The 21786-nt window shown below is 38.0% G+C and overlaps 1 protein-coding gene across 2 annotated transcripts in view; it reads right to left on the bottom strand.

Moving 5' to 3' along the window:
• The window catches only part of BZW2 (basic leucine zipper and W2 domains 2), a 49126-nt gene that overhangs the window by 16083 nt on the left and 11257 nt on the right, over positions 1 to 21786 (bottom strand). Inside the window, exons 1-6 of one of the 2 annotated variants that reach the window (XM_089533124.1) lie at positions 17383 to 17401; positions 13960 to 14024; positions 11969 to 12145; positions 9871 to 9974; positions 9276 to 9341; positions 2232 to 2367 (exon numbers count right to left, since the gene is read on the bottom strand). In XM_089533124.1, the coding sequence (XP_089389250.1) occupies positions 2232 to 2367; positions 9276 to 9341; positions 9871 to 9974; positions 11969 to 12145; positions 13960 to 14017 (541 nt within the window). In that variant the 5' untranslated portion in view covers positions 14018 to 14024; positions 17383 to 17401. Of the gene's footprint in view, positions 1 to 2231; positions 2368 to 9275; positions 9342 to 9870; positions 9975 to 11968; positions 12146 to 13959; positions 14025 to 17382; positions 17402 to 21786 lie in introns of those variants that run through there. The other variant, XM_089533123.1, reaches the window with a different exon arrangement.

A 21786-nucleotide genomic window follows, 5' to 3' on the forward strand; every position in this document is an offset into this window, starting at 1 on the left:
CCAAGTAACTGAGTTACCATGGTTATCAGCTGCTGATAAAAACTAAAATATACTTTCCTGTGAGAGGCCTTCTGTGAAATAGAACAGGGGCACAAAGAGCAACAACAAGCTTTTATTCTGATTTAAACTGGCTGGGGGCTTTCATTTAGCTCTAGGATGCACCCCATATTCAAACTGAAGTCCTCAGCAATCAAAGAGATTTATTTCCAATTAAAATTTCTGAGTAACAGGGTAATAATATCTAAAGTTTTATCTGCAGCCCTGAATCATCCACCCACAGGTGCAGGATGCTACATTCAACCTCAAAGTTTGGGGAATGTGAGCAAGATGCCATAAAACAGTCCTCTTGACATGAACTAAACATACACAGAGATACAAACACACACATATATGTAACAGCTTCATCAGAGTAATTCATAGTCTACCACTAAAATTAATATTTTGAGCAGTGTCAATGGAAACAAATTTAGAAGTCATGGCCATTCGTATTTCCTAGTTGCCATGGGTCAAAGTCAACTTGAAAGCAGTATACAACAATGACAACTTATTTCTTTTCACCATGAGGTTACTGTTCAATCAGACCCTGATGTGTTACCTTCCATTATCAAAGCAAGTGTGGACAAATTTAGTGGGCCAGCAGGTTATCTGAGTAGCCTACCCAATTTGCTTCTGTCTCAAGTGAGAAGACCATCACCTCCTCAAAAAAGAGTGCTTCTGAATGGGTTTGAGTGTTCTTTTTTCCTTGGAACCCTGGAAAGGCAGGGAAGACTGCTGGGTTAGCAACTAGGAAGATGAGAACTAGGAATTTGACTCATGTTTGTAATCATGGTACATGATTAATCACAAGGTCTTCACTTGAGTTTCCCTTCCATAATGGATTTAAGTGAACAAAGGAAGATAATAATGATGATGCTCTGCATGCTTTCCCAAGTACCCTTTTATATCTAAAAAGGTCTAGAAAATATGAGGACAAAATATCTGTCAGAAGGCATTCATTTTGCCTCACTGGGCTCTAGGAAAACCATTTCTCACTGTGCCTTACTACCTCCAAGCTGAAGAAAGCTCAGAGGTCTATGAAAAAGCAGCAACTTACTCTGCCTTGCTTCTGTGAGAGTGGAATGGAGGGCCTTGACTCTGCTGTTTCCTGTTAAAAATGATCCCTGTTGTGCTTCAGCTTAGTTGCCATTTGACCTTTCATTCCACCTACAGGATCCTGTTCCAAATCAACACTATATTCCCAAGTTGTGTTTTGGTAAGATAGATGTATTATCCAACCCTAAATAATTATGTATTTATAAATGTCATTGCCTTAGCCTGTAGTTGGTCCCTTAGGTTAAGGCAAGCCAGCTGCTCTGAAATATCTTCAAAATTATTTTAAAATATCTTATTCTTCCCCCTTCTATTGATAAGACATCTCTCCCTTTTGTCCCCCTAGCATATACAAGAAATATGCAAAGCTTTAATTCAGAATGAGCACTTCTGAAACTTCTTTCAATACAGGTTCACAAAGAAGTGGTCACACTACTCAGAATAAATCCTATTAGCATAACCCCTGTGAATGATTGGTTTGGACCTATGGGTGGGGAAACTCTCAAGAGGGGTTTGGTCTTACTAGTTTGGGTCAGAAAGAAATGGAGCACTGGAGAGAAGAGGAGCTGCAGTTGACAGACTAATCATTAGACCCTTTTCATCTTGAATAAGGCTGTTGGGTTTTCAATTATGTATTTAGGAAGAGACAAAAGGGTAAATTTCTTATAATGGAATTTCTATTATGCATTTCCACTTATTTTATATCTTTTATTTAGGTTTACACCCAAGATTACAATACTACTTAGCAGTGCATGTAGAAAAGTCCTACAATGAAGTCCTGCATTGGCACTTCATTTGGACACATGCAACTTTTGGAACTTTGGATACATGCTCAATTTAGAATATAGTTTGTCACATTGTTGTTGGGGAAAATGGCTTAGATTTAAATTAATAATTGGCCCCAAAGAACCCAGAAAGAGGTACAGTACATTAGCACAATATGAAACTAGCTGATCAATTAATTACATTTTTAAAATGAGCAACAAAATAATTTACACATCTCAATCTATTTCCAGAAAGAGGCCGAAGATTACAAAAGACCTTCTTCAGAGCCCCAACACCCAAGCCTCTGGGAAGGCAAACTCATCTCCAAACCAGAGTTTAATATATCCTGCAAGCACTGCCAGAAAAAAGCAAGTTACCTTCTTTGACAATATTGTCAGTGAAAAGGCTTGTTAAAATGGTAGAAGGAAGCGTCCCGTTGGCAAGCAAAATCCCAGTGAGCATTGCCAACTTTGTCTGCTCCGTTTCAGAAAAGGCTTTAAGGAACAACAGGAGCTGTGAAACAAATAACAGACATACTTTTTAGAAACATTTTGGAAGCACCTAAAGCATTACTAGTGGTATGCACACACCCCTGCCTTCCATGAAATGCCAGTGCTTGCACAGATCCATGATTAAATATGAGCTCAAAACCTAGTCTAAGCATAAAACATAGATGTTACATTAAATGCAGAGCATCTAGTTCAGTGTTCAAAATCATGCAGCTTTCCAGAGGTTGTTGGAATGCAATTCTGAACAACCCTGGCCAGCACACCAATGATGAGAAGTTCTGGAAGCTGCAATCCAAAAACATCTGGGGGCCACAAGATTCCCACCCCTGATCTGTCTCTTAGATCCTTTCTTCCTAGCTCTTTAGGTAGCATATAGGGGCCCTGGTGAGAACAGACTGTGCAGGGGATAATTCCTGGGACATGAAGATACTCAGAACCAGAAATGTAAAACCAAGACTGCTTATGTCTAGGAATTTGACACAATCTGACAACTACTGCAATTTCTGCATTAGAAATAAGAATCAAGCAGCCCTTGAACAAGAATTCAGCAGATATTGCTGAACTGCATTTCCCAGAAGTCTTCACCATTGATTATGCTGGTTAGGGCTGAACGGAACATAAGGAGGATGGTAAGATTCCCAAGTCCTGGTCTCCATAATACATGTGGGGCAGATTTTAAGCACTTTTAATAGTCCTTTTGAGAAAAGGAGAGTTAAGGACATGCCAAACACTTCCAGTGGATTCAAACAGAATGCAAAACTGCTTCACTGTGAGAGAGACCCAATAGCTTTTGTGGTTTCTTTTCATTATTATTAATTTTTATTTAAGGAAGCCTGGATGTTAATGTTACCCCATAGGCTATGTGAGTTCAAGCAAATCTAAATGCATAAAAACAGCATGAATGATTTCTGCATGGATTTCTTAAACTTTACCATGATTCTGAACAATTATGAAACTAATTCTTATATGGTAATTCAAGATCACATGTAAAAGACATATTTGCTAGAGTGCAAAGCCACAGTAAGAGAAGAAAAATGAGGGTTAAATGTTTAATCTGCCCAGTCAAACTGCAGCAATTACATAAGAGAAGCTGTGAAATTATAACCTGCAAGAATTCTAACTGACTTGGTTGAAAGAACATTCACTATCTATTTTAGCAGGCATCTGCCAATTACCAGAATTTTCAAGTTAAGAACATCCAAAAGCAACAACTCATGTTCCATTTTAACCTTTACACAAGCCAACTGCATCTCATAACTTATTTCAAAACAGTTTTGAAAAATAAGATGACTTTATATTTCTCTAAGATGCAGGGCTTGAAATTGATACTGATTACTGGCTAGACTATAAAAAGGCATGATGTGGGGAATGGGGAGAAGAACTCTTGTTAAAAAAAAGTTTTAGAAAAGACTCTGAACCTCCTGGGGGAAATTATTTGCCTTCAAGGGCATAAAAGGCACCCACAGATTATCCTGTTCTATATGCAGAGAGAATGGTAGCATTTAAAAGATTTACAGTTCAATATTAATGTTTCCTTATCAGACAGCCTACAAAGAGTTCTCACAAACTCTGTCTCTTGTCATTGTTTGAAAGGGAAGAGAAATATGACACTCTTTTATGATACCCAAAACACAATAATGGGAGCTGTGTGGCTTACAGGCTTCATAAAGCTCTGGAGGCTTTTGCTTTCTCAAGCATTCCCAAGCTTTCAAGCTCCTAGACCTCTCCTCTAAAAAGCAGATTACTTTTTTGCCCCCAGGTGGTAGATGTCCACTTATGGAAGCTTCCAGGGCCTATCAAGACATGGAACCCAGATGCCACTGAGATTAATGGTGCCAAACATGGGACAAAATTAAGAGTGCCACCAATACTAGGGAGGTGCTATTTCACAGTGATCTCCTTAAGAGCAGGCCTTGGCTTCATTTAATTGTAAGTCAAGTGAGAATACAATTTGGGGCATGACCTACAACCAACAGCATCTCTAGCCAGAATGTTCCACTGTGAATGTCAGAAGAGTGTTGGACTGCACATGGCACAGTATACACAGTTTCTTCAAAATATTTTTCAAAACACATGTGGTGGATTTATCAAACTATTTAACAGAGTTTTGCATATGCAAGATATTTGTGGCATGTCCTGCTAAGGAAACATCAGTTCTAAATCTACAAATGGATATTTTTTAGCCTTATGCAAGATGAAACATATAATTGTTAATTATGGATAAATAATGGAACTGACAAAGAGTGTCAGACCCCACTTCTCAAAATAGGGTGTGCTCAATTTCTACATCATGGATTTTTTAAAACCACAGTTAGAACATCAAATAAAAACATAAACACATAAAATAAAGATCTGAATGTTGCAGGCCAACATGTAGAATGCAGTACTTAATAGAGGTCAACAATCATGCCATTCTCCTTGTCTCAAAGATGACTAGTATCATGAGATACTGGCAGAGGGCCACATTAGGATGCCTTTTATTTTATTTTTATACAAGGAGATCATTTCCCCTTGTTCAAAAGGTATTATTTGTTCCTGACTCAGTTGTTAAGCATTGGCTGAAATAGCTTCTGGGGGGGAAAATCCAATTCTAATTAACCCACTTAGAAAGCACAAAATTGAACAGTGTTCAGCTTCAGGTTGTTATTAGCCTCACCAACTTGCACAACTGATTGCTTTCAGTGCAGTTCTCCTCCTATTCCCTATACAGCTTTCGTTAAGAGCTCTATAGGGGAGGTCTTCAAACACTAGAGTGTTTCTGAATAATATTGCCCTCACACCCACTCAGCTCCAATTTATTTGCTGCCAGGCAATCACTGATTTAACTATAGGTGCTATACAAACAAGAGTTTGGTGATTACCTTTTAATTCTAGTAGGCTTTTGGGAATTGACTGTTTTACATTAAAAGAGCTTTCCTTTCTTCTTTTTTTAGTGTGCTATTGTGCTTTTTTTGTGAGCCAGCATGGGGTAACGGTTTGGTCTGAGCATTCAACTATGGCTCTGGAGACCATGGTTTGATTCCCTACTCAGCCATGAAACCTACTGGACAAGTCACATGCTCTCATCCTCAGGAGAAGGCAATGGCACACCTCCTCTAAACAGATCTTGCCAAGAAAATCCCAAGATAGGGTCACCTGAGAGTCACCATAAGCTGCAAATGATTGCTGTTTTTCATCCTTTCAAATTAATATGTTAAACTGTTTTCATTTAAAACTGTTTTAAACACAGTTTTTGTATGCTTTTAACCACAGCTGCAATCCAAAATCCCCTCAACCTAAGCAACCTAAATGAAAGAAAAGCAACACTGCATAATACTTGCCAATTACTGGGTGTCACTGTGCAATGCACTACTACAAGATGCACTATTGTTGTATATGCAACTCTGCTTTTGCTGAGATCAGCAGGAGATGTCCATTGTGCTATGCCCCACATGTGTAGAATGGGTTATGCATGTGTCACTAACCGATATGTGTTTTTATCTGTTGTCTCCTCTGTTTTGTAAACCCCTTTGAATCCCAGCTTGGTAGAAATAAGGGCCAGCATAAACATGTGTTGGATAGATGAATGGTTTTATTTTTAAAAATCATCATGGCAAATTTTTATTCTAGTGTCATGATCAAATTAATTCATTTTCCAGCATGAGGTTAAAGAAGACAATTAATCATTGCATTATGTGTATTGCAAAGGGAAGCACAGCCTATTGGCTACATGTGACAGTAATCCCCTATTTGTGACCTACTCCAAGTCTGTCCTGACTCCCAAAAGCGCATATATGCCCACAGTTTTTTGGGGTGTTTTTTTTTCCCCCAGGAGAAAAATGCCTCTAAGATTCTCCAGAAGTGTCACATGAATTCTTAAGTGCTCACAACCCTCCCACAACCAGAAGTTCATTCCAGTTCCAATGTTTTACTAAAAATGGATGTGGGCACACTAAGTGTGAAGGGGCAAAAACTGGCTGCATCCTTGGTACAGTTGCACACTCTGCCTCTAAACAAAAAAGCCAAGGTGTAAGGCTCACTGCCTTTTGCATTGCCAAAACTAGATGGAGGCCCAACTTTTTCTTTATAAACACATATGGCTCAATGACACTCTTTTTCAAAAAGACCTAACTCCAGAGCTTGGGAAACTTACATTTTCGGGCTACATGAATTCCATAAACAGATTCTGAAGGTTATCGCATCAGTGCCTGAAACGTTTCTATTCTGTTCCGAAAACGTTTCAAGATGTAACGTTATGGGAACGGATATTATCGCATTCGAAAATGTAAAGCGTTCCGAGAACGTAACGGGAACACAATTTACCGCATTTGTCCTTATAGGAAGCGTGATAAGTATGAGAACGTTTCAATATTTGCACATGCGTATTTGTAACAGTGTATTCTTGTTCATGAGTACCACATACACAGAACAAAAGGCTTTTACAGGGAGATATTTGTGCAAACACAACCTAATCTTTTTATATACAAGATACATATAGACACACACACACACACACACACACATGTATACACACATATAGTCCGCAATCTATATATACAAAAATTTATTTATATATATATATATACATATATATATATATATATATATATAATATGCATATATATGTATATATTGTGTGTAATATATTTATATTATATATAATATATATTTTGTATATATTACATATTTAAAATATGTATATTGTATATATGTTGTATGTATACTTTTAGACACACACACACACACACATATATATATATACATAAATGTTATACATATACATAAACATAGGGTTGCCATCCCTGGGGACCTCCAAACTAGGAAAAATGTAGGACAATGTTTTAAAATGTAAGACTTTTTTTTAAAATTTCCTGGCCAGGAAATTTTAAAAAGAAGGTCCTACATTTTTAAACCTTGTCCAGGGCCAGGCTAGAGCTGGGGAGACAGCCTCTCTCAAGCTCCAGCCAGGCTTTGGCGGACTCTGCAGTCGAGGAGCCCCATCCAGGGCCAGGCTAGAGCTGGGGAGACAGCCTCTCTCAAGTCCCAGCCAGGCTTTGGAGGACTCTGCAGTCGAGGAGCCCCATCCAGGGCCAGGCTAGAGCTGGGGAGACAGCCTCTCTCAAGTCCCAGCCAGGCTTTGGAGGACTCTGCAGTCGAGGAGCCCCATCCAGGGCCAGGCTAGAGCTGGGGAGACAGCCTCTCTCAAGCTCCAGCCAGGCTTTGGAGGACTCTGTAGTCGAAGAGCCCCATCCAGGGCCAGGCTAGAGCTTGGGAAACAGAATGCAGGGAGGGAAGTCCTTTCAGCCAATCACAACAAGGCAGAACATGGGAACGGAAGTAAGAACGGATTACATTACCGCTCTGACATTTCTTGGACCGTTTTAAAAACGTTTCCACAAGCTTGGATCACTTTCTCATCCGTTCCCTCCGAGGAACACATATGGAACACTTTGAGGGGTATGTAGAACGCGATGGGAACCCGATGGGGACAAAAACGTGCGGTAAAGTTGAAAGTGTTCCGTTCCAATTGGGTTCCAAAAATGTTCTCGGAACGCGATGCGATAAACTCCTCTGTTGCACCTCAAAAGTAACATTTCTAAGCGCTACCTAAATCTTCTTTGAGTGGATATTAAAGAGCAATTTCAGATAAAGGAATTTGCAAAAATCTCTCAGGAATACAGGAAACTGTCCTATGCATATTCAGACCACTATTCTATCTAGTTAAGTATTGCCTACTTTGACAGGCATTGATTTGCCATGGTTTCAGACAGAAGTCTTTCCTAGCTCTGTCTGGAGATACTGGAATTTTAACTTCAGTACGTAAAGCATGTGTGTTTAACACTGAGTTATCGGCTTTTTCTAAGTTCACGGTGTACTGAAGACTGACATGTACCCTTTCCAGATTATGATGTCAATCATTTCTTGTGTGATATATCTTCAGAGTCACTAACTTACTATCCCAGATGTAGCTGCAATTATTCATATCTCTGAAAGAGAAAAATAAATGATGGGGAAACCTGTGGCCATCCAAGCATTCTTGCATGCAAGTTTCATCATCCACCACTACAAGCTAAAACTGATGGATATTCTAATTAATTCCAGAAGATGATCATTCCTGATTTAAATGTAAAATCAGCAGACCAGTTCCACCCAACACAGATTATGTGTGTTGATGAGACTAAAAATACAGCCACAGATGCATGGGACCAATCCACTATACAACATGGTTTTCTTCATGGGTTCATTACCCATCACATTATGGCATGACTCTGGCTGATTAGGAGGAGTCATTAATTCATTTTCCAGCATACACTCTTTCATACATAACTTTTAATCTGTTAGTCATCAGAAAAAAAAATATGCTAGGTTGGTGACTGCTTTTTACTTAAACTGAAAGCCTTCAATAAACTCTAATCTTGAAGTATTTTTTAACAAAGGCTTTTGCATTTACGTACATGGAGCACAGTTTGCCACAACTGTGCTAAATATTAACAATCAAATATCCCTGGATGAAGTCAGCTGGGTGGGCAGTGATGGAAAGGAAAATGGATAGCTTAAATGAATATAAAGTGCTTTCAGCATGTGAAACAGAATGAATCAGTATTACTTCTAACAACAGATTATTGTAATTAATAGTAAAGGCAATGTTTGTAGAGTGTCAACAGCTGAATAGAATGAAGGGTACCCAATATTGAGCAACAGTTAAAAGGTAGTTTTGCTAGACCATCAGAAAATTAAAAGAACATTCTTTTAAAAACATTATCCATTCCCAAAAAGCCAAAGACTGGTTTTGTTTATTTAGAAGTTGCTATATATGCTTTCAATTTAGCATTCTGTGTCTCAGAATAGATACTGATTCCATACATCATGGAGATATTTTTTAAATATTTTTTTAAAAAATAAGCCCCAGACCATAAATATTAGCAGCATTACCTTTTTAATTTCATCTTCAAATGCCTTTTCCAAATATTTGTATCTCCTGATGAGTTTATTGAAGACCTAAATATAAGAAAAATATCCAGTATCAATGGAAACAGAAACTAGCAGTTCCTATATGTGCCCATAACTAATCTGCAATAAAAACGAAACACATATAAAAAAGTTTCCTTTAGACAAACTCAATTGCCTTGCAAATAGCCCAACCAAAAGTATATTTGACACTTATCCCCAGAGCATGGATGGGAGATATGCAGACTTCCAAATGTTGTTCATCTACAACTACAGAACCAATGTTCTTCACTTTTGATTATGCTATGCTATGCTTTGCTGTGTGGGCTGATAGGATTTCCAGTTCAACAATACTGACAAGGATATGTAATTCCCATCCCTGTCTCTGAGTCATGTTTTGTTGAAAAAACCACACAGAGGTAGACAGCCATTTTATGGCACTAGCTAAGAGCCTGCATTGGGCACCAGTGTCTGCAATGTGGAAATTTTAAAAAAAGAGATTTAAAATGATTGGGGGTATTCTAGTTTCCTGGCAAAGTAAAAGTTACTGTAGTCCATTCTTTGTGTTCTCTGTCCAAACCTGAGCATAATGTCGGAGGGCATCGTGATCTTCTTTTGCAGAAAACACACAGTGATTGGTCATCTTCGTCTTGTCATTGTCATCTATTCGAGTCCCTCCTGGGGCTGAAAAAACATAAGCAAAATAATCTCAGAATTAATGGAAAGATGTTATTGTAAACCACACAATATCATTTTAAGTTAGAAATAATGCATCCACTTTTTGTTTTAGTATCGGAAATGTTTGGTTAATGGTCACACCCCCTACAAAACTAATATACTGTATTTTCTGGTGTATAAGACTACTTTTTAACCCAGGAAAATCTTCTCAAAACTCGGGGGTCGTCTTATACGCCAGGTGTCATCTTATAGGGCAGGTACTGAAACTTCCAAGCTGGACTGGAGAATCTGCAGTCGCCACATGTGTAACTGAAGGGCAGAGCAAGGTGCAGGCGTCCAGAATGCCCGGGGTATGGAAATAATAGCCATGTTTGCAATACCGCTCTGATAGTCTTGGAGACAAGGAGGACTGAGCAGGCAGGGAGAGCTGACCAATCCAAGCAGGCTTTGTATACAACAAGTTTTCCTGTTAAGTATCTGCATGTCATAAGCATTTGAATTAAAATTACCATATTGAAATCAAATCTGATGTTTTTTAAATTTTTATTTGGTGTGCTTTGGAAGAGGGGTAGTCTTATACAGTGAGTATATCCCAAATTCTATATTTTAACTGGAAAAGTTGGGGGTCGTCTTATATGCCCAGTCGTCTTATGTGCCGGAAAATACGAGTAATATCTGAAGATGAAGAAATCTAATTTATACTTTTTAAGCTACAAATTGAACCATATACAATACTGCAGGTAATTTTTTTTTTAAGTTTTTAACTCAGTACATAAAATGTCAATCTAAATTGAGCAGTTAGATTCTAATTCAGAAAAAAAATTGTGAACTACTGTAAATTGTAAATTATGTCCTTTTGATTAAATAAACAATGACACTACTATCTATGGTCCAAAACACACTGCAGAAATAATCCAATTTGAGACCGTGTTAACTGCCCTGGCTCAGTGCTAGAGAATTCTGGAAAGTATCATGTTTATGAGTCATTTAGCCTTCCCTGTCAGAGAGCATTGGTACCGCAACAAACTACAGTTCCCAGTATTCCCTAGCACTGAGCCAGGGCAGTTAAAGCACTCAAACTGGATTATTTCTGCAGTGTGCTTTGGAACTGAGCAACACAATCACCTACTACCACTTCTCAAGGCACACTAGAGCTGGTTGATTGATGACTTGTAATTCATCACACAAGGATACAAACCAGTATTTGTCACACTCCCTCAAATTCCATCTCACACTCCCTGGGGATGCAGGGACCCCAGGCTGGGAACTTCTGCACTATGTATATATTTGCCAAAGTGTCATCTGTAACATAAAGACTATCCAAGCATGTGACTACAGAAAGACCCGAGCATCAGAACACTTGTTTGCCTATTTATTTGTTTGTCTGTTCAATTTGTACTCCATCTTTCTCTCTGCATAGGGTCCAGGGTGACTTTGAACCAATTAAAACAAAATACAACTAAAATTGTTTTAAAGCCAAAGTTTAAAAACAGTCTCTCCCCATCCACTGAAAATTACACTGTGCAAAAGCCTGAGGATAATGCCACAGTACTGAGGAACTTCTAATAAAAAGTCACAAAACAAATGTGTAAAAAATGAAGTGAAAACTATATGCCAGAAACTTTCCAAAGTAAAAAATTGCAGGCTTTATACATTCCATCGACCAACTTACTTTATGCCACTGGAGTCCACTACATTGTTGTTTGGATTCAGGCTGAAGAACAAGTGTTGTGACTTGAGATGCTCTCTGCATCTAATTTTAGCTTCCATCCTAAATATTATTTCACCCATTTGCAGTAGTCATGGATATCAAAACAAAGTCTATAAAAATGTACCAAGAGGTATGAAAAGCACGAAGATGAACTCAAGACACACATGCACACACAGAGCAGAAGGGAAGGGAGCTGAGGCAGAAGTAAATCATTACCAGAAAAAAACAAGAGGGCATGTTTCCAAGATTAGCTCTGAAAGTCGTGAAGTTTTCTGTGTGACAAACATACCTAGCATGCTGCCAGCTATCAAGATGTCAAAGAGAGTGTCGGCATAGCGGCGATAATCTAGCCTTGAGCCTGTTGCATCCAGAAATTTGGCTACAGCTTCCAAGTCATCACCAGCTTCATTGAGGCCTTGGACAATTGTATCCCGGAAGACTGTGGGTTCAAATTTCTCCTTTTCATCTAGAAGAGAGAACAAGTGATAATCACCTTGTGACATCTGCATGTCTTACTGAATTTCTCCATCACTTTCAAATATCTGTGCTCCTCAAGCATCAAATGACCTTTCTTAAATTATTCTTTCCCCTTTCAGCACATACATTTTAATAAAATGTTCTCATGGTTGCTGAATTTTATAGGATATTACTAAATATATGCTCTTTTCTATTTTCTTACTTTTTCTTCTATAACTCAGTTTTGTTTTAAGTTTATTTAAGGTCAGCTTCTCAAGATGAGACTGAATAACAGAGCATGTCAGAGCTATGAATTTAATATTAATTATCCACACTTAATATTTAATATATAAAATGTTGATAATTAATATTAAATCATCCACATTTTTATACTATCATAGTGGGTACATTTTTGGTATGCTGCTCTCTCAGTCCCAGAGAGCAGAACACAGGAGTAAGGAAACCAACATATCTCACTAGCTCAGCCTCTTGTGGCCAAATTGGTGGGGCAAATGAACATTTACATTACAGAATTTCTCCCTTTTTTCTTATGAAGAGTTTGTGGGAGTGTTACATAAGGATGCTCATAATGACTTGGTCTGCATGAAACACTAAGCCACAATTTAGCCAGTATTATCTTCTTGGGCTTGTGCACTATCTCACCCACTCCAACTATAGCAGAGCTGTGAGAAGGAGATCAGAAAATACACTTCTGTGTTCAACTGATCTGTTCCATACAAGCCAGGAAGTGTAGTTAACTTTAACTATGGTATACTGAAACAAGTCAGGATCCCATAATTTGTGTGGTATTTTCTGTGCCCAGTGACAATTTCAGTGTAGTTAGGATCAAGATTCCAATGTATACTTCTTATACATTCTGACTGTGGTGAGAATTCTGGCTCAACAAGAAATGCTAGTTTCTGAAATGGGGCAATATACTGACGATCAATACATGTCAGTATTACTTCTTGCCTCATGGTTTGATGAAAAATAGCATGGAACATTTTTGTGTGTCAATACACAAAAATGTCAGGATTTTAAAAGTTCATCAGTGGCAAAAAGCAATGCAAGTGTTGAATCTTTTTTACTTTTTGTTGCAGCTATTTTCTATTTATTAAAAAAATGGACAAGGCAGCTAGTTGAAATTTGGAGAAACTACGTATTTAGAACTGTTCAGCTGATAATGCTGAGGAATACCACATTGTAGATTTATTTCCCAGGGAATTCTGCAACAGAAAGTGGCCCTAGGGGACTAAGATGTCCCATCCTGATGCACAGGAATGTAAATACTATTTTGACAACTAGGAGGGGTATTGAACAAACAAACAAACAAAAAACCCCAATGTTTTAAATGTGTTTACTGTTCTAACATTGTGTTTCTCATTACAGTGTGACCTTAGTATCTGCAGACTCATCATCTGTGGATTTCAGCATCCACGGATGGCAGGCTCCCATTTGTCCCCAATGGCAGCATGTGCATGCAGCCACGGCACCCTTAGGGATGACGGACTTCACCTAATGTTCCGCTAACCTTAATGGTGGCATGGCTGCATGCATGCACCACCACTGGGGACAACGGAATTTGAAGATCCACAGATTTTGATATCCGCAGGGGTGATGGTGTCCGGAATGGATCCCCGACAGATACTGAGGTCCACTGTATTGACTTTTTGGATAATTAAGATTTTAGCTATACTTTGCTGGAAACTGCCTTGGTTTCCTTGCTGGGATAAAGGCAGGATATAAATTAAACAAACGCACACACCATTGATAGGGTTCAATAAACTTACAGCTATGTTTGCAAAGTGAAATGATCAAACTCACCCCTCTTCCTAGTTTTGAACCGTTGGCCTGTTAGCACCGGCTTCTGATGCTTATTCATAAAATTTCTGGAATACAAATTTAAAACATTTTAATAAAGAGGCTATAAATCAAAAGAGTATAAAAAATGAAAACTTAATGTAATATAAACTATCAAATACATTACATTAGGAGCAGTACATATGCTATATTTCTAGGTTGATTCAGGAAGATGACTCATAAACATGATACTTAATGCATGCCATGTTACTGCTATAATCAGTGTATGAACAGGTCACCCTACAAATTCCAATCCATACAGCCTAATGTTTGAAGCAATCCTACATCCCAAATCCCAGGCAATTATGGCCTTCCATTTTCTCCATCTGTCTTTCACTTTATTCCCATCTCTTGTATCCTTGGTACCCCAACTGTTCCTTCAGTTTCCAAAAGAATTTTTATCTTCAGCATCCTTGTCCTTCCTTCAGAAAACCCCTCTCTTAATTCTTAAATGTTATTATAAAATATCCACCTGTTCTAGTACCATATTTTCAAAATGAATTTTCTATGAACAAGTGGCCTCAGGCAAACCCCAAGCCATCAGCCTCCTTCCTTTCATTCTTCAAAACAGAATAGTGGAGGATTGTAGGATTGTCTCAAGAGATAACATGAAGCATGCTTGAACATGTAATATAAACTACATCAATGACAACCATACAATATTTGGAGTACAGGTGAAACAATATATTGCAGTTACTTGGCTTTTGTTTATTAAGTTCATTTGCTGGAACAGCTGAGCAACCTAATACAGACCAGTAAGCCTGCTATTTAAGTATAATACAGGAGTCCTTGACTGTGAAACTCCCTAGCCAAGGAAGTTAGGCTTCTATCTCTTTTAAGCTTCCAGCAGACAACCTAAAAAGGGCTGTTCATGGTATTCAGTGACTGAAATTTCAGCTTCACTGTTCCAAAACTGGTTCTTTACGTTTGTATTGTTTATTTCTTCATTGTCTCAGAAACCCTTGTGGCCTGGGTGGTGATATACAGGTGATACAAAATGTGTGTGTGTGCGCGTATTTCCAATAAAGGAAATAAAAATCAAATGTTATCAATATATGAGAGAGCCATCATGGTGTAATTGTTTGTGTGGTGGACTAGGACTCTGGAGACCAGGGTTCAAATCCCTGCTCAGTCATGGAAACCCGCTGAGTTACCTTATATAAGTCACACACTCCCAGCCTTAGAGGAAGGCAAAAGTAAACTCCCTCTGAACAAATCTTGCCAAGAAAACCTTGTGATAGGTTCACCATAAATCAGATATGACTTGAAGAAACACAAAAACATCATGGTATGATAAGGTGCATAATTGCCATTATCTACTTGTGGTTATACTACTACTACTAATAAAAATAAATATTATAGTATTATTAGTATGGTTAAAATGCTTGTGATTATACACATATTTCGCTTGACCAATTCATGCTTTTTCTTCCCAGTAATAAAAACTGTAACATTCTGGCAGACATATGTACTCTGCTATTCTGAATGCCAGTTTTCCAGCCTGAATGACACCAGCTTACCCCAAAAAGAATTACGGTAAGGTTACCTCTTGCACTTTTTTGTAATATAATGGGATATTTCTTCTCTTAATACTGATAGCATAAGCTGTGACTATTAGGAAGCAGCATATGGGTTGAGCAATACCAGTATTAGGCTGCCAAAATGGTCTGTTTCAAAACACCGGGATTACCTTATCATGAGCAAAAAGACTATTAGTCATGAAGGATAAATATTCCCTCCAGTAGTGGAAATAGTGGAAGGCTGTGTATAAGAGGATGCTGTTGCATTCCTGTCTTGCTTCTTGGTTTATCACTACAGGAACAGAATGCTGGATAGGCCTTTGGGCTGCTCCAAATTGTCTCTTCTTATGTGCAAACAAAAATATGTGCACTAAACAAACAAAATAATTGTATTTATATACTATATCAAGCTGGTGGGGGGGGGGAGGAAATGTCTTCATGTAAATGTAAAGAGGGCCAAAAAGTATAGAAAGTTTGAGAACCACTTCCCTAGAAGGTCCAGTACATAACAATAATAGAGGGCTATGAACTAGGATTGCCATGAGTGTGTGTGTGTGTGTATACAATATCCATTATAAAATAAGAGGACATGGATTTGCATAAAACTGCATATACTAATTTGCACATATAGGTGCAAAATTAAACATAACTTCTTATAATACAGAGCATTACAGTACATCTTAGCTGAAGAAGAGATACTGTGACCAGGTGAACTGTGTGTGCTGGTTGAGTCTGAAATTCAACAGCTAACTATGGGTAGGTGACTTCAAGGTCTTTGCTTGCCTTCCATATCATTCTTTATCTTTACACCACACTTTGTCTCTTCAAATAGAGGGCCTCTTTTAAAGGGGGAAAAATTGTCCTCTGGCAGCCCTTCAAAAAGAGGATTTGTCATCTGTAAAAGAGGATACAAGTATACCCTCATGTGAACATTTGCAGGATATTATTCTCTCACCATTCTGTAATCCTGCAAGTGACCCGCTATGGAATCCAGAGTCTAACCAGAGGCTAGAATTTTGAAATGCACTTGAACCCTGGCATAATACCCCATTCCCTGTGTAGAAACGCCACTGGTTGGAAAGGAAAGCAAATCAGAATACAGCCTCCCAGAGAATATTCTTCTGACTCCCATTCCACTTGGTCTGGCTCCTAAAAAAATTCTGAGTCCCAAGTTTTATTTTAAAACAAATCAACCCCAATAATAGTTCTCACTTTAGCAATCTGCAAGGACAGTTTCACATAGATTTAAATACTTACCTTCTAAAAACTAACACAAGATTACACAACTCACATTACCCATATTGGTAACATTTCTATTTGTTTTTTTCTTTGAAGGTGGCAGGGAGAATCTCATCATCTCATCTAATCTTTCACTTGGGATGAAAGATTATTCTTTGGGCAGTTAAATATAAGGGTTCATCAGTACAAAGCAAGGTAATAAAAATGATTGCTTAGTGTGATAATCAAGATACCCCCTCTCAGAACATACATGCAGATCACTGAGTCAACACTCCAGCTGCTTGACTCTGGAGCAATAGCAATCTAAAAATACATAAAGGTATTTATTTATATGTAAAGCTCCCTTATCCTTTATAACAAATTGAGACAATTAGACTGATAAAGCCTGCTAGCCTTTCCACAGGATCAAAGTCTTCTGAACAGATGTTCAGACGTCTGTTCACCATTGTGGTTTCTATTCATGTATATTTTTCTTTGTGGGTGGCTAAGGGGAAAAGAAGACAGAAAAGGAGTATTTCCCCACTCATAAAATAAGACTTCAAAAAGGGGAACGAATGGGTAGTTGAGATAAAGAGGTGGGGGGAGACTTAATAATAATAATAACCCAAGAGGAGAAACCCAAACTCACCACTTGCAGCAAATTTAACAAACTGACTTTCAGTGCAAAACAGGATTGTCACTCCAGAAGATATTAGTACCAAAATAGGATCTGGCTTCTATATTTAGCTTTAAAATGCATCACACTCTAATCTGCTTTGGCCAGGCTTTATAAGGTAGTTGCTAAAGCACTGGTCTAGGAATCTGAATTGGAGGGAGTCAGAGCAAAGGACAAGGCAAAAAGGAAAAAATATTTAAATATATCTCAGGCAAGGTATGTTAGAATCTGCATGAGGAAACTCTCACACAAGGAGAGAAATATAAAAAAATATACAAAAAAGTGGCAAAATTGTCTGAAGTTTTATATACACCTACCTGTGAGTAAGGTCCAAAACACACTGAAGAAATAGTCCAGTTTGAGACTGCTTTAACTGGCTCAGTACTAGGGAATTCTAGGAACTGTAATTTTGTGAGACATTTAGCTTTCCCCCTTGGAGAGCACTGCTGCCACAATAAACTGCAATTCCCATGATTTCCTAGCACTGAGCCAAGGCAGTTAAAGTAGTCTCAAACTGGATTATTTCTGCAGTGTGTTTTGGATAATATTTTTCCAAGATACTTACAGTCATGTATAATATTTCTCCTAGATATTTACAGTCAGCCATGGAATATTTTGCACAGACTGCACAGTATCAACAAAGTGTTCCAATTCAGCTAAGGACATCCATACTCATAAATATGGTTCTGCATGTATATCATTTACCAGATCAAGAACTATGGGCATAAATGGAACCCATCCTGGCATAAATCCAGCCTATCCACACTGCACTGCTTTCAAAACATATTTCAGATTCAAATAAGCAATGCAATTATGCATTCCCAACTTGGCACAGCTAATCGTAAAGCATGATTAAAGCTATGTTTTCTAAAATTATGAAACCATAAGAGAAGGATACAGTGTTTGATATAGTTCCTACATTTCCCAGGCTATTGGATAGATATATCATTACTTTCTCCTGGATGTTCCCTATTGACCTGAAGTAAAATCTGCAGTGGTCAGAATGACAGTGCAGTTAGAAAACAGATCTTAATAGAGAGATGTGCTCTGTTCTAGAATAATCAAGAGACAGGCAGCTGGGTTTTTCATGTTCTAATGTCAGTCCTTTGCAGTCTTGCCACTAGAGAGACCAGGAGCTAGCCTACTTCATTCTTTAATTAAAATCAAAATAACCCTGGCCATTGCAAGAAAATGATACCCTCTCCATAAAGCAGGAAACACAATAGGAGTTTACTGGTCAAATAGGAACAAGTGAAGAGTATGGAACTGAGATTGGAGGGATAAAAAACAACCAGTACAACTGGCATAAAGTATTTATTAAAAGAAATGTGGCAGGAGGATGTGCACCTACCAAAACTTCTTAGAAAATCTATTTGTATTTAGTTTGAAAATTACAAAACATAGATCGGTGTAGAACTAGCAAAGTCTTCATGGTACAAGAAAAAGAACCAATGCAACAAACCCAAATTAGTAAAACAAGACCATGACCACTGTTGTTACAGTTTCTCAAAAACAGCTACAGGTCTAAGAGCATCCACAGGTTCAAAACATTTTTAAAGAAGGAAACTATAAGTATGTTATTTTCACTGCTGCTCAAGTTCAAATTTGCAAACCTAGCTTTCCTAACCAGGACATGGATACTCAAAAATCTGAACCTGGAACGGAAGATCTCCTTTCCTCTTCCAATGTGGGTTTTCCAATCCATTTCCAGTTTTCTCCAACCACGGCTGGATGTGACACTCAATTAGGCCAACTGTGACTAGAGCCTTGACTGTAGTCATGTAAAATTGTGCTCATGCATGGTTTCAAAATAGCCCAAAATATAAAATTTCTGGAATTCTGAAACCATGGAAAAGCATATTTGGGACAGGGAGCTGGGGTGGGAGAAAGAGCAAAGTTAATGGGTAAAACTGAAATATATAGAATATTTTCTTAAGAAGCCTAAAACTTATTTCAATGCTCATAAAGCACTTGAAGCAAAAACATTTTACTGCTTCAACAACTGTAGTTACCATTCCCATTTTTACAAGTTGCCACCTAATGTAATCTAAGTATACTTTAGGGAGAAGAGGGTAATCCAAGTTGAAAATACAGTAGAAACTGAGCAGTAAACAAAATTAAAGTTCTATTATCTGAACTTATAAAACTGTGTAAAAACCAAAATATTTCCATTTAAAAAAAAAATCAGCAAACAAGCACCAGTCACATAATCAAGGACCAAGGAGCTAATTCAACTACACTTAAGGTCTTGAGCAAATCCAGTGAGATTTTTCACTTCCATCTTTCAAACAGGAGACTCCTGTACTATAAACAGCTTTTGACTGTCCCCTCATTTTCAGAACTAGTTTGCCAAGAGTTGGGCTTGTTAAGAAATGCAAATGTATATGCTTTTTGATATGTTGGAGAACGAAACAAGTTACACATGTCAATACAGAGCCAGGAAATTATTTGTTTATTTACTTAATTCCAACAATTCTGAACAAGGATTTAATATAGTAAAGCCATCAACCACAAACAAACAAAATTAGTACATTTAACTAAAGACAGGCTAAGTTATATTTACCATCAAACCCACAAGCTTTGGGTTTAACTTACCAAGATTTGTCTCATATTTCTGACATGTCCATTAATATATATATATTTGGAAAACTGATCTAGTTTTGACACTGATGTCACAGACAATTTTGGATCTTTTAGTAACCAAAGTAGTACATTACCTATGCATTATCTTAATAAAGTGGTTGCTGAAAATGACTAAGATCATTTAGGCTGACTGACCATTGCTTATCAACCAAAACACCAATCCTATACTCCAGCTGGGAATCAAACCCTGGTCTCCAGAGTCATGGTCCAGCACAATTATTTTAAGAACAGCAAAGAGACAAAACTGGTGTAAAATGAAATCTGAATATAACACAACTATCTGAAATCCCATACTTACCCAAACTCATATGATTTTCTCTGTAAGCATCAGTGATTCCCAAACGTTGTTCCTACATGTGTCTTGGACTTCAACTTCCAGAGGTTCTAGCCACCTTGCCCTACAGTCAGGAATTCTGAGAGCTGAAGTACAAAAGACCTAGAGGACCAAAGTTTGGGAAGCATTGCTATACTCATTTAGTTTGGGGTAAGTCTCATTGAACTTAATGACCCTAAATACATGTGCATAGCATTTCATTCTATGTGTGAAAGGGAGAAAATGAATCTCAATGGCATAGTCATAGAATGACAGGAGTTGTAAGGGGTCTCATGGGCCACCTAATCCAACCCCCTGCTCCATGCAGGATCTACAGTTAAAGCATCCCCAGCAGGCACAGAAAGAGACCCCGCCACCTCTCTAGGCAATTGATTTCATTGCCAAACTGCTCTTACTGTCAAGATGTCCCCTGTAATGTTCAATTTCAATCTACTGTCCTTTAGCTTGAAACCATCAGACCTGGTCCTACCGTCCGGGGCAGACGAGAACAGGACTTCCCCATCCCCTTTGTAACAGCTCTGGGGGTATTTATTTATTTGAGGTATTTAGAGTACAATCATGTCATCCCTCAGTATGAACAAACTGAACATGCTCAGTTCCTTCAACCTTTCTTCATATGCTTTGTTTTGCATACCTCTTATAATCTTTGTTGTCTTTCTCTGAAACTGCTCCAACATGTATATATTCTTCTTAAAATGAGGTACCCAGAACTGAACATAGTACTCTAGATGAGGCCCGAGCAGGTCATATAAATATTTCCTGACCAAAACCCATTGGGCTAATTAGTAGAACTAGAAAAGTAAAACTTTTAAAAAATACATCTTGAGGCACAGACTTTTATTGCCATAAAGTTTATTGGATACTTCTAACTAAGTAATTAACATTTAATTTGTTTCAAATGTTTCTGTTTTTGAACATTCAGTCCATCTAATAAAAGTTTATGAAACCCCTTGTGGCTTCGTTACATCACCTCCTTCTCATAGGTCCCTGCTTGAACAGATCCTTATTAAGCTCTGTTTGCTAGCCTGTCTTAACAGTAATTGTAATCTACCTTTATCCAAAGTGTAGACGTACTAGCAAAAGGTGACCAAGTTCACAGGCATTTGTCTGCTGCTCCCAAGCTCCAGTAAACTGAAGCCATTATAATCCAGTTACTGGTCAAAGGCTTTGCAAAGGTGCTTCCTTTTGCAAAACATTCAGCAACACCAAAAGAACCATAAAAAGTGTATCGAGGTAAAATTCTGCCCTGTGCTGAGCAACTTCATTAATATATTTGCTTGGAAGAAGTTTTGCATAAGAAGCTTTCTTGTTTGAATACTACAAATTTTCTACTTGCAGATCAGAAGGAAGGTATAACGCAAGCAGTTGCACAATTTTTTGCAGCTGCCATTGCAAATCGT

Source organism: Sceloporus occidentalis, unplaced genomic scaffold, assembly GCF_023333645.1.
Source record: "Sceloporus occidentalis isolate IW3139 unplaced genomic scaffold, rSceOcc1.0.p SCAF_7, whole genome shotgun sequence".
NCBI lineage: Eukaryota > Metazoa > Chordata > Lepidosauria > Squamata > Phrynosomatidae > Sceloporus > Sceloporus occidentalis.